Raw genomic sequence first — 15,394 nt, 5'->3', positions numbered from 1 at the left:
CATGTTGTGATCTCCATTATAGATTGTCTTATTCTGATTTCTTAGGGTAAGGTAAGATACAAACATAATCACAATCTTACGCATTTACAATATAAGTAGGATAAAGCGTCAACTTATACATAAAATAATCTTATTTTGTATTGAAAAATAATATTTTTACTTTAAAAGCAAATTAAAGGCGGCAAGGGACCAAGTTTAGTAAACAAGTTTACATGATGTTTATCGTCTTTTTACAATGACAACTAATCTTATAGCTATTATATACCCATTAATGGATATATTTTTTATTTTACTCGTATTTTATTTTTTTAAGTTAAAACTATGGTATTCATTGTTTTTATTCCACTCGTGTTTTTTATATGTCATATGAAATGTATGCCATATACTGTACAAAGAAGGTACCTTTCAAATCAATAAATGTAACGTATAAAAAAATATATTCTAAGACGTAAAAATACGTTTTGTCGTGTGGTTTACTTAAACTATTAACTTTATTCAGGTAGGGCAGATGCTAAGCCACAATGCGTTTGTCCGTTCGCAATATCCGCATTTACAGTAAACAACTATTCTTCAAAGGAGAATGGATGACGGTGTGAGGCCGAAGTTTTAATAAGATTTATTGTAACCGATCTTGTTTTGACAATGACAATAGTGAACTATTCTTAGCGGCAAACGACACTCTTTGTGATGTTGCGAGTTATGTTGTGTGGTCTTGATGGTTTGAGACTTTTGGCTTATTTCAATAGTGTGAATGTCAATATTATTTGATATAACACCTGGACCAAAAGGTATGAAATAAGTACATTCTAAATGAGTGCTCCAATATAATTATTGTGACTTATAAATTTAAGATATATCAGAAAAAATATTTAAGACATAAAGCTTTGCCAAGTTTCTTTTTTAATAGAAAAAAGAAATGAATTGTTGATACTACTTCATAAGAATTAAATATAATAATGGCGGTAAAATAAAGTACTCATTCATGCAAAACATACATTCCTAACAAAACTCAAAAAAAAAAAATTCATTCTCTGCTGCATTTGGTTAAATTAGCTCAAGAACGTGGCTATTTTTACACTCAGATAATTAGTTCAGGAGCTCTACTGAATCCAATAATTTAACTTAATTACATCAAGTCAATAAAAAGCTTAACTTTCTTTAATCTCATCGGAATAGTTCTGTAACGTAAAACACTCCAGCTTAGATTTACAATCGTTCATTATTGGTTTGAACATTTTTATTGTTAGACAAACACTTAAAAATAACGGGGCAGTTTTAAGTCGTGATTATCGTGAGTCAGTCTTCTTTTATTTAATGCGCCATTCAATTTAACAACAATCGCTTTTTAGTGACGCGGTATTGGACATATTTATGTTTATATGCTGTTAAGATCTGTTACTGACGAAACCGTGGATGACTTCCGAGGTATCGCAGGATGCATTAGCATAACTCAAAGGCCTTCCACTGCTATCATTCGTATACTTTTGTGAACCCTAATACATAAAATTTATTTTCGAAGATGTAACGAAATGTATGTATGAGATAAACCCCTTAAGTAACTACGACGAATTTGGTAATATTTCATATAAATATAATGTTCTTTTTAATTTTGCTCCTGTAAAAAAATTGAGATTAAAATGGTAAAGTAAGAAAATTAAAATGTATTTGTAAAGCAGGTAAAGTATAAAATGTTACTGCTTATAAAAAAGATTTTTCTAACTAACATATAAAATGTTTTAAAGAACCTCACGATTTTTCATTTCCAACGGAATAAAACATGAAAGTACTACGTTAAAGCTGCCTATCTAAACTTGTAGTATCTTGAGGAATTAAATTAAGCTAATGGATGTAAAAAAAGGCATTTTTAGATGGCGTGTCCGAGGAAATGATCCAAATTAATTTAAAAGTAAAGGTAGTAAATTCTTAGATTTCACACTCGCTATCCAATCGGTAATATTGTAATATTTTTGATTACAGATTACTTAATGCATATTGTAAGGAATGTTATAGAATACTATTAGGTAATACAATTGTTTGAGAAAATATATAGCACGTAAGATACTTTGGATTTCTTTTAGTTTGCTAAGTTTCAATACTATGAACATTTTCTGTACAGTCTATCGTCACATTAAGGTAAATATTACATTTTGAAAGGCTCCTCACGTCGTCTATTGGTCATTTCAGTAAATCTTTTGCAGACGCTTTACGAATTCTGAATTGCTCAATTGTTTCCTCATACAATTGTAATCGAGTACTCTGTGTGAAAATACGGTCTTCTTCATTTCATGTTAACAATTTTATTTCTAGTTAGGTTGGATTTTATAAACGCCTACGTTTTTCTTATAGCAATGTATCTTGTGCTATATTGACAACTTTAAAATTTACTGTATCATTCCTTCTCATATAAAATTGTTGGGAGATTAAATTCTAAATAAATAAATATTCTTCCATTAGAATTACGCTAACAACATTGAAAGTAATTATATGCGTAATTTTAGTTTACCAAAACAAGACTTATAAATCCGCTACCAGACATACTTACATACTTACGCCGCAAAAACGTAAATCATTGTAGGTCCGTCATTAACCTGGCTTAAACAATTTAATTTTAGATTTTCCCTTCAATATATTGCTAGCCATCGATTAAAACTAATCACAGACTACGGACAAGATAATCCTTCGATTTATTGCCCATAACAACGACAGTGTCGTCAACAGAATTGTGGCCATATTTAAACAGTTCGGTGGTATTGGTGCTAATGAAATTATATTGAACTGTAATAAATTACGATGACAATGACGCTCGCAGGGTCCACATTGATAGCTGTTTAACGTTTATTTGGGTCAAATATCGAGTAATAACAGACCACCCTTGTTATATACCTCAAACCCGAAATCGACAATGGTGTCCGAGATAACCGTAGACACATACGTAATTTATTAAAGCTGGAACTTATTGAATTGAACATTTAATTTTCTATAACATGTTTATAAACCGCCCACCCGTTTAATAATGGAATCAAATTTATTTCAACCGTATTATTATTTCTAAGTAAAAGGAATTCTCATATACTTAAAGCTACATATATTACAATATATTTAGCTATTTATATTCGATATGCTTACGTTGTCACAATATTTACTAAAAATAAAATCTTTATTTATAGATTGTAGTTTCATTTAGAAACATTACAGTGTTAGGGCTAGATTCAGATATAAGATCTGAACAAATAGAAGAAGTTCTGAGATTTCGAAAGTTTTTATAATAACTATTTGAATAAAATTTAATCAGTTTCATAAATTGTTTGTAATACATATTTCATCAACACGTTGCGTGGTTATACAAAAAAATGTTGTTGATATGAAAACAAATTGGAAATATAAATAATATGCGTAAAGAATCCGTTTCATAATTAGGGCTTCTTTTGTAAAAATTCCAGATTCACCTTCCTTAGGGTCATGACGTGACCAAAACTCTGGCAGACAAAGCTTCGGTAGGGAACGTAGGTAGCCGATCCTACCGTCAATATACCCGACAGCAGGGTACTATTGTCACTGTTCCTATTGTAAGAAGACGCAGCGATGCAATGACCAAAAATCATTAATTTTGTATCACAAAGCAAGAACCCACAGATCAAAGCGCTGAAAAAATTTCTGACCATTCAAATTCGGTCACTGACACAGATGGAATATGTGGCGAGCTTATTTTGATTTTGGTTTTAATTATAAGATTTAAGATGATCTCACCGAAACTGGTTTCATCGCAATTAAATATACTAAAGCGTCATTAAAGACAAATTCGATATAGAGTCTGGGATAGTTGTTGATTTATAAAAAAATATATACCATATCTTAATTTTTGTGTTTTGACTGACTGTTTGTCTGTCTGGACTTATAGTTGATAATTTGAATCATCTGACAGAGTTAAGTAACTTTGTCATGTTAAAGTCTTTTTTAAATCAGATTTTACAACATTCATGAACCTTTTGAAATGGATGCTAGGAATCGAGTTTTATTTCAAAGAAACAGAATATTTTTTAATGAGATCTAAGATTTTCGCTAATATTTTTCGGATTATACTATGCGTATTTTATTATTAAAAAATTACATACTCTCGAAGTTTCGGTTACTTTGCAGCAACCGTGATCACGGGCAGATGAGATGTGAATGAGGAATAACTTTCGTTCTCAAAATAAATTCTTATTTCTTAATGCAAGAAAATTACAATCACGATATATTATGTTATAATCATACATTTAATTATTTTATGAAAAGGGTAAAATTTTAATTTCTTTTATTTTTACAATACCTTAATAACTAAAACCCTTTTATAATAACTTAATCTTAATCTTATTAAAAACGAGGAAAATTTAATTCGTAAAATAATTCATATCAGAGTTAAGAACTCGCTTTGCTTTCAAAAAAATCTATAGTTACATTTTAAAATAACACGGTTTTTACAGTCTCTAAAAAATATTTTAACCTAATTTCTATCTAGCGAGATCAAATTTAAATTAGGGTGTAAGTTGCGTGCAATTTTTTTGTTGCATACGGGTTATCAAAACGTTTATAAATGTTATTTAACAAACCAAAGCTTGAATTCTCTATTAAATGGAACACACGCGATTCTTATAATAGTTGAAACGCAATGCAGTATTTTGGTTGCTATATCGTGTTTGATGTTCAAAAATTTATGAGACATTCTTTGCAAATGTTTTCTATAAAGTGCGGAAATATTATTTAAAGCTTGTTCGTATCCTACTTCTAGCGTGCTTGAATAATACGTAATAAAAATACTTCGATAGGCATAAATACTTTCAAGTGACATTATCTAGAATGCAAAGTCGACTTAATTCAAAGCAATATAATACAATATACGAATCAATTATGTGGAAAACAATGACTGTCTCTTTTGCAGTTCTAGGACTCACGTTTGAATGTTCTCCGGTTACCGGCGCGCCTGTTGTTTGATTTCACAAAAACAAAAAAAAGGATTTATTGTGTGAACTGACTGCGATCATTCAATTGATCACAAAATTCATATCTCCGCCGTCAATCTTTCATCACTCATTCTGTACATTTGAACAAACGTGTCATGTTATTATTTATTCGAGCAAGCTATTATGCTTATCAGTTTATCTCCAGCTTGTTACATGCTGTGTATTTTTGTTTAGACAGATATCAATGTTTCGGACATACCTGTGTAATATATTTAACCTGCTGTGATACATGATAGACTATTGCACAGTGGTGTTTGTATTTAAGAATTAAGATATTGCGAAAATATTACGTTTCTCGTAATATTAGGTATAAATATTAAATATAACAACGTGTGTGCTGTACGAATATATTTGTTTGAAATTTTAAATGATAAAATAAGCCTTAAAGGCTGTTATTCTTATAAAGCTATGCGAGGATTTGCTTTTGCTTTTTGCTTTGATCGTGAAATAATGGTACAATTCAAAAGCCACATGAATTCATATATTCCTATCATATAGTTAAGCTTCTCATAAATTATATGAGTACTTACGTGTAAATACTTCTTAGGTCGTAAAAATAACGTCTGTGTGTTCCTTTTCATTGGTTAAGGCAATAAATTATAAAAGGTTTTCATAACATACAATTACTATGTTAAAGCGACCTAAATTAAAAACAGTAAAACTTGTTTTCTGTAATAGAGGCTCTTTGTCAGTTATTCAGTACATATTAAGTTTGGACGACACTTTTAGTTATGTAAGGTGGTCACTTTAAATATTCAGCTATTAGGAGTTATGATTTATGAGTAGGTACTATTCCTTTGTTGGCGCCTTATATGATAAGCACTATATACTAAACTGGACGTAACAACGGCTTGTTGTTCTATAAATCAGCCGGTCTTTTGTGATTAATGTCAACGTAAAAGCGTAAAGATTCATATTTAGTGCAGCGAGTCCTAAACGTCCGTGACAAAGCTAACCGGATTAACCAGATCTATAAAATGTGGTAGAAAATAAAAACTTTCTGCTCAATGTTTACAGATTCGTCTATATCTAATTATTTATTAAAATCCCCACATAAATTTCTCTAAATCCAAAAGTTATAGATTTTTTTAAAGTCTTTGACGATTTAGATAATGACATAAACTTTTTTGTCATTTAATTGTGATAGTTTCTTTACTACTGTTTCTGTTCTATAATATTAAAAAATATACATTATTAGAGTGTACTCACTATTTATAATACTCAGTCATTATAACTCGAGACGATCATTCAACATTAAAAATCTAACAAAGTATATTACTTATCATTATAGAAATGATATCGAGAACCACTAACATTTTATAGTGAATGTTACAACACTGATGTCACCAAAATATTCAAACAAACCATTCGTCTATTAATAACATGTGGCGTAACAAATGCGATTAAGCCGCCGTTGTCGGAGATCGAACACAGATGTTTGAGGTGAATTTAAAAAGTGCTTTATAAAAAATGTTTTGTATTGGCTAAATTCGCTTTATTCTGAAAACCGGAATCCACGGCCCCTACGAAGCAAATAATGCTAATCATAATGGCATTACATTCATTCGAATTTCGTCAAGTATCTGGGGATTGGGCTTGAATTCTCATCATAAATTTTTTTGCGCTCCACGTCTAACGAATTTCTTATGATAACGGAATAATCTAATCAGAGTTTTGGTGAAATTGAATAATCACGGCGACCGTCGTTTGTAGTGTAATGTCATTATAATATAAGTATATAGTTTCAAACAGCGGCATACATCACTTTAGTCTTTAGTAGTGATATTTTTTTCAATATCGTTTGGGGAAACATTAAAATGTTAGGTACTGTTTGTAATAGATATTACGATTATAATTTTTGTAATATCGCAATATTATTTAGGGTATGAAACTCAAATTATTTTAGAGGAAAATATTATTATTGTGATTTTTAAAAAAATATGATTTACAATGTAATTATATTTTTATACATATGTATGTATAACCACGTATCGTGTTAGATAAATTGCCATACAACAAGTTTCAAAAAACTTTTACGTATATAGTTTATGAACTAAAAAAATTGTTAATAATTTCATTTGTTATTTAATATCAGTACAATCAGAAGTTTGCTTTTTTACGTAATAACATAGGTTATGAATGAGAAACGTGAAATTCAGTGTGACTATACATAACTCGCGTTAAAATACTGATCAAATTAGATATTTGAATTGTATCTTTGATTAATTTTGTTTTGTCCGATTGTTAAAACATGGTAGAAGACGTACAAATCTAAAGAATATAAAAATGATATGTAATAAATACCTCACAGTGATCACTAACAAAACAATAACTAAAATAGGTCTCAGCTACAGTTTTTTATATTAATAAACGGTTATATAGCAAATAGTCAAAAGATATCACAAATTCGGAAATGCCTAAGTTAATATGATAGAGAAATCTGTTTTTAATGTATACAAAGAAAAAAACCCTGACTTTTTTAGTTTATTTAAAAACTAAAATTCCATTGACACATATTGACTAAATCTAGACATTTGGTACATGTTACCCAAATAGGTGTTGAATTACAATGGAATGCGAATTTCATTATATATACATATATATATATATATAATTATATTAAATAATATGGTATACAGTTTTGTAACAAGTGGTTACTTCATTGGTTTATAAACTATTAATCATATAATACTACGAATTATGTTTCAAACATGATCAAGGAATGCCATTTGGCAATATAATACTGGGATAACATAACAATATGAAGTTAATGCCGACTTTACAAACTGCAGCCATTAGCACAACTGATAGAAAATATTTTGACGTTTACTGCCAAAAGTATGGGTCTTTAGGGACCTCGGTGTAAGAGTGGAACTGAATGGCATAGGAAGATGGATTCGATTTATGCGTTTTTTTTTTTTCACAGGGGCACAATAGAATCTATTTATTGACAGATAATGTGGGTAACAGTTGGCGGGAAGCTAACTTGTAATGTGGTTGGATATGGCGATCAAAGTCACATGTTGTTTTCATACGGCATGAGGTATTATTGTTGTTATGAGTTGTCGACCCCTAAATTAATAGCATCCGTCCTGTCTGATTGAAATTTAAGTTAAATAACTTCTTCGATGTACACATGAAGTTATATTTATCTTTTTTTTATTAAAGGAGGTTTGCATAATTTTAATATTTTCTTATTAAAAAAAATTAATCATCCCCAATGTAGCACATAATAGCATCGTCAGTTCAAATATCCAAATGCAGTTGGAGCACAAGTAAAATAAAATAATAATAATAATAATATAAAATCATTCCAGAAGGTATTTTTAAATTTATAGTCAATAGTTGTATCATATTTTAACTTGAGCACATTATGATAGAGTTAATTTATAGCCTTATAAATCTAATATATTCCTCAATATCAATGCCATGTGTTTTTGATTAATAGCTTGAACGTTAACAAGCTCTTCTTGATTCATAGCACATCAAACGATTATGGTGACAGATCCGGTGAAATTTTGTTTTCTTTAGAAGTCTCCTGAGCAGGATGTGTGCGCAATAAAAACTAGATGATCGTTTTAATCGGACCTTCTTAACGACTTCCAGTGTATTGAGAGCTCTGAAACAAGTAAAACGAAACCCGATTATGTTCACAAAATTTCGAATATCTTACTTTTTAAAAAATAAATAAAAGGTGCATTTGTGTCAATTAGTTACAGTGTTATTTTCTAGATGGCGTTGCTTTCTGAGTTTAACTTTTATACCTGAGCGAAGCGAGTTATTACTACCTTTGTGAAGTAATTTTTTGGTGTTTTTAGAGTTGATGTAAATTAAAATATTACTGAGACTTTTTGGTTTATAAAATTAATGTGATCCGTCAGCCCTTCATCAAGCGCGATTCCAGTAAAGACGGTAGCAGTTAGTTACTAGTATGATTTACTACTTCCTGAACCAGAGGGCGTCACTGGTTGTACACTAATGACACTGTTTAGTGTTACGGAGAATTAATATTTATAACTTTATATTAAAACACTAGTTATTCATAAATAATTTGTTTGTTTACTTCGTTAACATTTCTATTATAATACATTACGCCTAACATGCTATTCGTTTTATGTATTTGTAAAACGGTGATTAAGACATGCATTATAAGCGAGATGTATTAGTTAATGTTTTTTAATAACTACTTCCATCAATAACTAAGTAATTTGCATATATGTGTAAATATTGAGAGGAAAAGTACATAATCATGTTGTAGGGAACAACTTATACCACTGTGAGTACTAAAGAGCCTTTTTTGATTAGTTACCTCTTTGTTGAGTTAACCGCGGTGCTAATAAAAGTCTTTTATGCTTACCGACTTCATTTATACTGGAGTGCAATCATTGAATGCTTGTGCCATTATGTCGATGTATTCGACATATCTGATTGACATTACAAAATAAATATTAGAAGTACCATTGTTTGTGAATTAATCTTTATACGAAAATTCGTCAAGCAGTTAGTTTGATTAAAAAAAATAATTAAAGCTCTTTTCAATCGATTATATGATATTGTGCAAATAAATAATAATATAGTCTTATTTTTAAATTTAAATGTCTATATTACTTACAAGACTGTATTTACTTTTAATGTATTACTTAGGTCTTCAAACAAGACCTCTCTATGTGTCGAGACCGTACCTATTTACCAAAGTGTATTTGAGTAAGATAAAGTAATGACAAAGCCGGCTAATGTATTAGAAAAGGATTTAAGTATTTCGGTTGCGAGAAATGTGGAAGGAAACTCTTAAGTCATGATGTCACTTTGAACGGTTTAACAAGTCCCTCTGATAAGAGGCGGGTTATCGCAAAGTGCTAAATGCGTCATTATTTCAGGTATTCATTGGAGATATGGAACAAAGCGAAATCAATTCAAAAGAAATTATGCTCATTGCACATATTTTATTCTAGCTTACCGTATGCATGTTCTCTACAATTAGTTGGTCAGTTGTTTTCCTATCTTAAATATCGGTGAAGAATTGTATAGATTTGTAGTTATAATTGAATATTTCATGTAGAGGGTAAAAAGTACTTTTTGGTATTAATACTTAGTCGAAACACGAATCATGCAATTTGTACTGAATAATTATGATAAGGTAAAAACAAACAGAGTAAGAAGCGCCGTGTTTATAAAAGCTCGCCAAGCACGCTCCCGTTCATGCCAATCGTGCTGTGAGCAACTTGTTGCCGTTGTGAACTTTTCAAACAACAGAGAGACTGATATCAGGTGTCTCTGTCGGGGGAGGAGCGACTCTGTCGAGGGGGGAAGGGGAGGCACGACTCTCGCCTCATGCTCACAGCTCGCAGTCAGTCAGTCGTACTACGATACTCAACGAGAGTGGTGTTGTAGCGCATCCGATAGCGCACCGTCCGTTATGTATCGTAAGTCGAAACAAGTTTGACGGGAAATTCAAAAAGTTTTCCGACTATATCCGGACTAGCGTAGAAATGTGTGCGTATACAACGATACTAGTAGTGACGTATTAAATAGTTAGAGTTGGATAAAGTGATCGAAATGCTATTTTTTGGATTGTTGACTGTGTACGCGGTATGGAGTCAGATGCACCAGTGTGTCGGTGCAGCGTCCCTGACGAGTCGAGTGGCGGAGGCGCCACAGGAGTGCGAGTGGCAGCGTGTGTCCGGCGGCGCGGGCGAACCTACGCGAGTTCAGCTTGCATGTTCGCTTCGAACCGCCGCAGGGGCAACCGACCTCCTGGCCGGTCTTAGTTCATCACAAGCGCAGCGAATCACGTCGCTAGATCTTCACTGCACAGATGTACTGTTCTTTGAGAGCTCTTTAGATATAGGTCGGAGGAAAGAGGAGGGAACTGAACTTTTGTCGAGATTTCACAACTTGAAAGAAATGAAAATAGAATTGTGTAAAATAAGATACGTGCCGTCAGCTGTGTTGTCGCCATTGAGCGGTTTGCGGAGTTTAACAATACGGACCCATAATACGGATTGGTCTGCAATGTCAATGGAATTTCATCGCGATTCATTTAGAGGACTGACAGATTTAAGGACTTTGGATCTTGGTGACAATAATATATGGATTTTGCCCTCTGAAATATTCTGTCCTCTTTATAACTTAAAAGAGTTAAATATAACTTTAAATAGGTTGCAGGATATCTCGAATTTGGGTTTCTCAGATTGGGGAAATGGTCCAACCGCACCAGGTAAATCCTGTAATACTGTCCTAGAAACACTAGACATGTCTTTCAATGAAATCAGTGCTCTTCCAGACAATGGTCTGTCGAGCTTGCGAGCACTTCAGAGGTTGCTCTTACAAAATAATAGAATTTCCACTGTCGCCGATCGTGCTTTTGTGGGATTAAGTGATTTGCAAATGCTTAATTTGTCAACAAACGCTTTGACTGCATTACCTCCAGAAATGTTCCAATCTTCACGAGACATTAAACAAATATATTTAAATAACAATTCATTAAGTGTTCTGGCGCCCGGTTTATTAGAAGGATTAGATCAACTGCAAATATTGGATTTATCTTATAACGAACTGACAAGTGAATGGGTCAATAGAGATACATTTTCAGGATTAGTGCGTCTCATTGTTTTGAACTTATCGCACAATAGAATAACAAAGATTGATGCTCTATTGTTCCAAGATTTAAACAATCTACAGTTTTTGAGTTTGGAATATAATAACGTAGCTCGAATAGCTGATGGCGCCTTTTCTTATTTGAAAAATCTACATTCTCTTTCTTTGGCGCATAATAATATAGTAGAGGTAGATAGTAACCATTTTTCAAATTTATACGTATTAAATCAGCTATTCCTCGATGGAAATAGAATAACGAAAGTTGATTTGCGTTCTTTTGAAAATATAACCAAATTACATGATTTGGGTTTAAGCGGGAATCAATTATCTGAGGTACCTGAGGCTATCAAAACTCTAAGATTTTTAACAGCTCTAGACTTGGGAATGAATAGAATAACAAAAGTTACTACAAATTTATTTGAAGGCTTGGATGATTTATTTGGTTTACGACTAGTGGGAAATAAAATCGAAAAAATCTCAAAGACACATTTGCTGCCTTACCATCATTGCAAATATTAAATTTGGCTTCCAATAATATTGATCAAATAGATGATGGAGCTTTTGCTTCTAACTTACAGTTAAGAGCCATAGTATTAGATGGAAATAAGTTAGTAGATTTAAAAGGAATTTTTACTAAAACACAACCTCTTGTCTGGTTAAATGTTTCAAACAATGAATTACTGTGGTTCGACTATAGCCACATACCAACAAATCTCGAATGGTTGGACATGCACGAAAATAAAATAGAAAAACTTGAGGACACTTATGGTGTTAAAGAAACATGTAATGTGAAAATGCTTGATGTAAGCAACAATAAAATAAGAAACATTGATGAATTTTCATTTCCAAGTAGTATAGAGACAGTAGTATTAAATAACAATAATATTGAGAAAATAAATCCAGGAACATTTCTTCAGAAGTATAATTTAAACAAAGTTATGCTATATTCAAACAAGATAAAGACTTTAGATGTTGGTGCATTCGCAATTTCTTTTGTTCCTGAGGATAGAGATCTACCAGAATTCTATATCAGTGAGAATCCTTTCGAATGTGACTGTACAATGGAATGGCTACAAAGAATTAACCAATTAAGTGAACTTAGACAGCGTCCCAGAGTAATGGATTTAGAAAATGTGAGATGCTCCCTAACACATTCAAGGAGTAGTTCAGATGTACTACTGTTGGAAGTCAAATCGTTTGAATTTTTATGTGAATATGAATCACATTGTTTTACTTTATGTCACTGTTGCGATTTTGATGCATGTGACTGTAAAATGACTTGTCCAGATAAATGCTCCTGCTATCATGACCTCACGTGGAGCTCAAACGTAGTAGATTGCTCAAGTGGTGGTTATGACCATGTGCCAGACCAAATACCAATGGACGCTACTGAAATTTATTTAGATGGAAATGATCTTAAAGAACTTGGAAATCATGTTTTCATTGGCAAAAAACGCCTGCAAGTTTTATATCTTAATAACAGCAATATAAATTTAATACAAAATAAAACTTTTAATGGTATTGAATCATTACGAGTACTTCATTTGGAGAATAATAAATTGGAGGTGTTAAGAAATACACAGTTTACAAAATTACAAAACCTGAATGAACTTTATTTGCAAGACAATAACATAAGGTTTATTGAAAATGACACTTTTAACTATTTGCCTTCTTTGGAATATTTGAGTCTAGATAATAACGGTTACGTTGAGTACATGCCATGGCGAGTTATTACCGACAATAATCCACGTACGAGAGTATCTGTGGAGGGGAACAATTGGATATGTGACTGTAAAGATGTAGCACAACTAAATCAATGGTTGATTAAAAAATCCAAAGATACGGATAACATGATGTGTTTCTTTGCTCATGGTCAACCGATGAACAAAACTATAGCAACTGTTTCTAAAGAATGTAAGGCTGAGACTACCACCGAGGAAACAGGAACGGAGACTCAGAAACGATTATTTATTGAATCAAATGATAGTGTTGAGAATTACATCCCGTATATCGTGGCTGGATTGATAACAGTAACTGTGCTTTTGCTTATGTGTGCTTTCCTTTTTATGTTTAGAGACGATTTTAAACTGTGGATGCACTCAAAATATGGTATAAGAGTATTTAGTTCCGCCTCGAAGGATGTGAATGATAACAAAAACAAACGCTTTGCCGCTTTCTTTATGTATAATCCACAAGATGAAGGCGTCATGCGTGTCGTGAGTTCGGAGTTAGAGCAGTTGGGCCATACTCTGTGCTTACAACATCGAGATTTACAGTTAATCGAAAGACGATCTAGTGATAATTTAGTTAGTGCAGCAGAAAGTTCAAAAAGACTTATAATAGTGTTATCTACAAGCTTTTTAGAACAAGAGTGGGATATGCCGGCATCAAAAGCGGCTGTTCAATGTGCTATAAACTCAGTGAATGTGCGACATAGGCGACAAAAAATTATCTTTCTCGTAACGACTGACTTAAGTGCCATAAGTATCGATCCAGACTTGAAAGTGTTGCTTAAAACGTGTACAGTGATACTGTGGGGTGAAAAGTATTGTTTAGAGAAATTAAATTTTTGGTTGCCTGACGTGGACGTTACGTTACCAAATCGGACGATACATAACGCTAATAATATAAAAACTGGTAATAGGGAGGGGTTTGGAAGGCACGTGAATTTGAGGTATACAGCTCCTCCAACTTCTCATGATTCTTGGTACAAGTATGGAATGGATCGTCAAATGTCTATTATGTCAAGTCCGATGCATTCAACTAGTGCCAGTGCTGAGGTTTCGGCGCGGAGTACCGAAGACGAGACATGTTCGGTTGCCAGCAGTGAAGGACGACCGGATGATCGGTTGCCTCACCACCATAGTTACGTATCATCGACAACCATCCCTGCGAGGAGAGACCATTAAGACCCGCCCAACAAATAGCTATGTCTAATACAAGACCCACTAATGTAAGAAAGACTTACTTTGTATAAACGAAAAATGTGATTTAAATTAATATGGATAAACCTATACTGTATATATCTGTTATAGTATTAAGATGCTTTATTTTAAGAGATAAGTTGGTGCTGAACGAATACTAATAAGTTTAGAAATTGACGTGTATCCTCCAGTATATGTTGTTCAAGAATACATGTACTACAAGTACCTCTTTATTGCCACGATATTACTTAATATAATTTAATGTCATGAAATTGTACCTGTTTATCATGAAAGCACGTTGAACCATTATAAAATATACTTGTATATTTAAAAGCAATACATTCCTTTCAAATAACTTGAGTGTTGTTAGGTTACTGCATGTATAATACCTTTACTGTCTTCATTATAGGGAACTATGACTGTTTTGTGATAATTTTGGTACTTATCTATCCTTACGAATGAAGTGAGATGTGTATAAAACAAAGTAGAATAATATTTAAACTGTTGTAGAACTGAAATGTACCCTAGTCAATTGTAAATAGTTATGTTTTATTTTAAGTATATAATTTGTGATGTAATGATTACATAAAATATAAAAAAAACGTATTTATTACGCTTCCAAAATGCAGAGTATACATAAAATAAATTAATATTTTTAATTATTTTCTATTTTCATTTAACCTTAATCTTAATTTATGACATGCTCGTTCCCATAACATAACATCATCTCCATAAATTCGTATCTATCATCAATTGATTGAATAGAGGCGAGAGTATGAAAAAAAAATTTCATCGTCATAATCAATTTAACGAATAACTTTATTCGCCCGTCCAAAGTTGAATGTATAAATATTTATTTTATCTAAATTGATC

At 32.1% G+C, this 15,394-nt stretch overlaps 1 protein-coding gene across 1 annotated transcript; it reads left to right on the top strand.

The window, feature by feature from the left end:
* The first annotated feature begins 10,369 nt into the window (after positions 1 to 10,369).
* LOC116769614 (toll-like receptor Tollo) lies at positions 10,370 to 15,183 on the top strand. Its single transcript, XM_032660752.2, is given in 3 exon segments — positions 10,370 to 12,072; positions 12,075 to 14,468; positions 14,471 to 15,183. Coding segments are annotated over 3 exon segments (4,014 nt in total). The 5' UTR covers positions 10,370 to 10,556; the 3' UTR covers positions 14,575 to 15,183.
* Positions 15,184 to 15,394: the final 211 nt, after the last annotated feature.

This window comes from Danaus plexippus, chromosome 14 (genome assembly GCF_018135715.1).
Source record: "Danaus plexippus chromosome 14, MEX_DaPlex, whole genome shotgun sequence".
Lineage (NCBI taxonomy): Eukaryota > Metazoa > Arthropoda > Insecta > Lepidoptera > Nymphalidae > Danaus > Danaus plexippus.
Note: the sequence above shows the minus strand (reverse complement) of the source record. Positions and strands in the feature narration are given on the sequence as shown.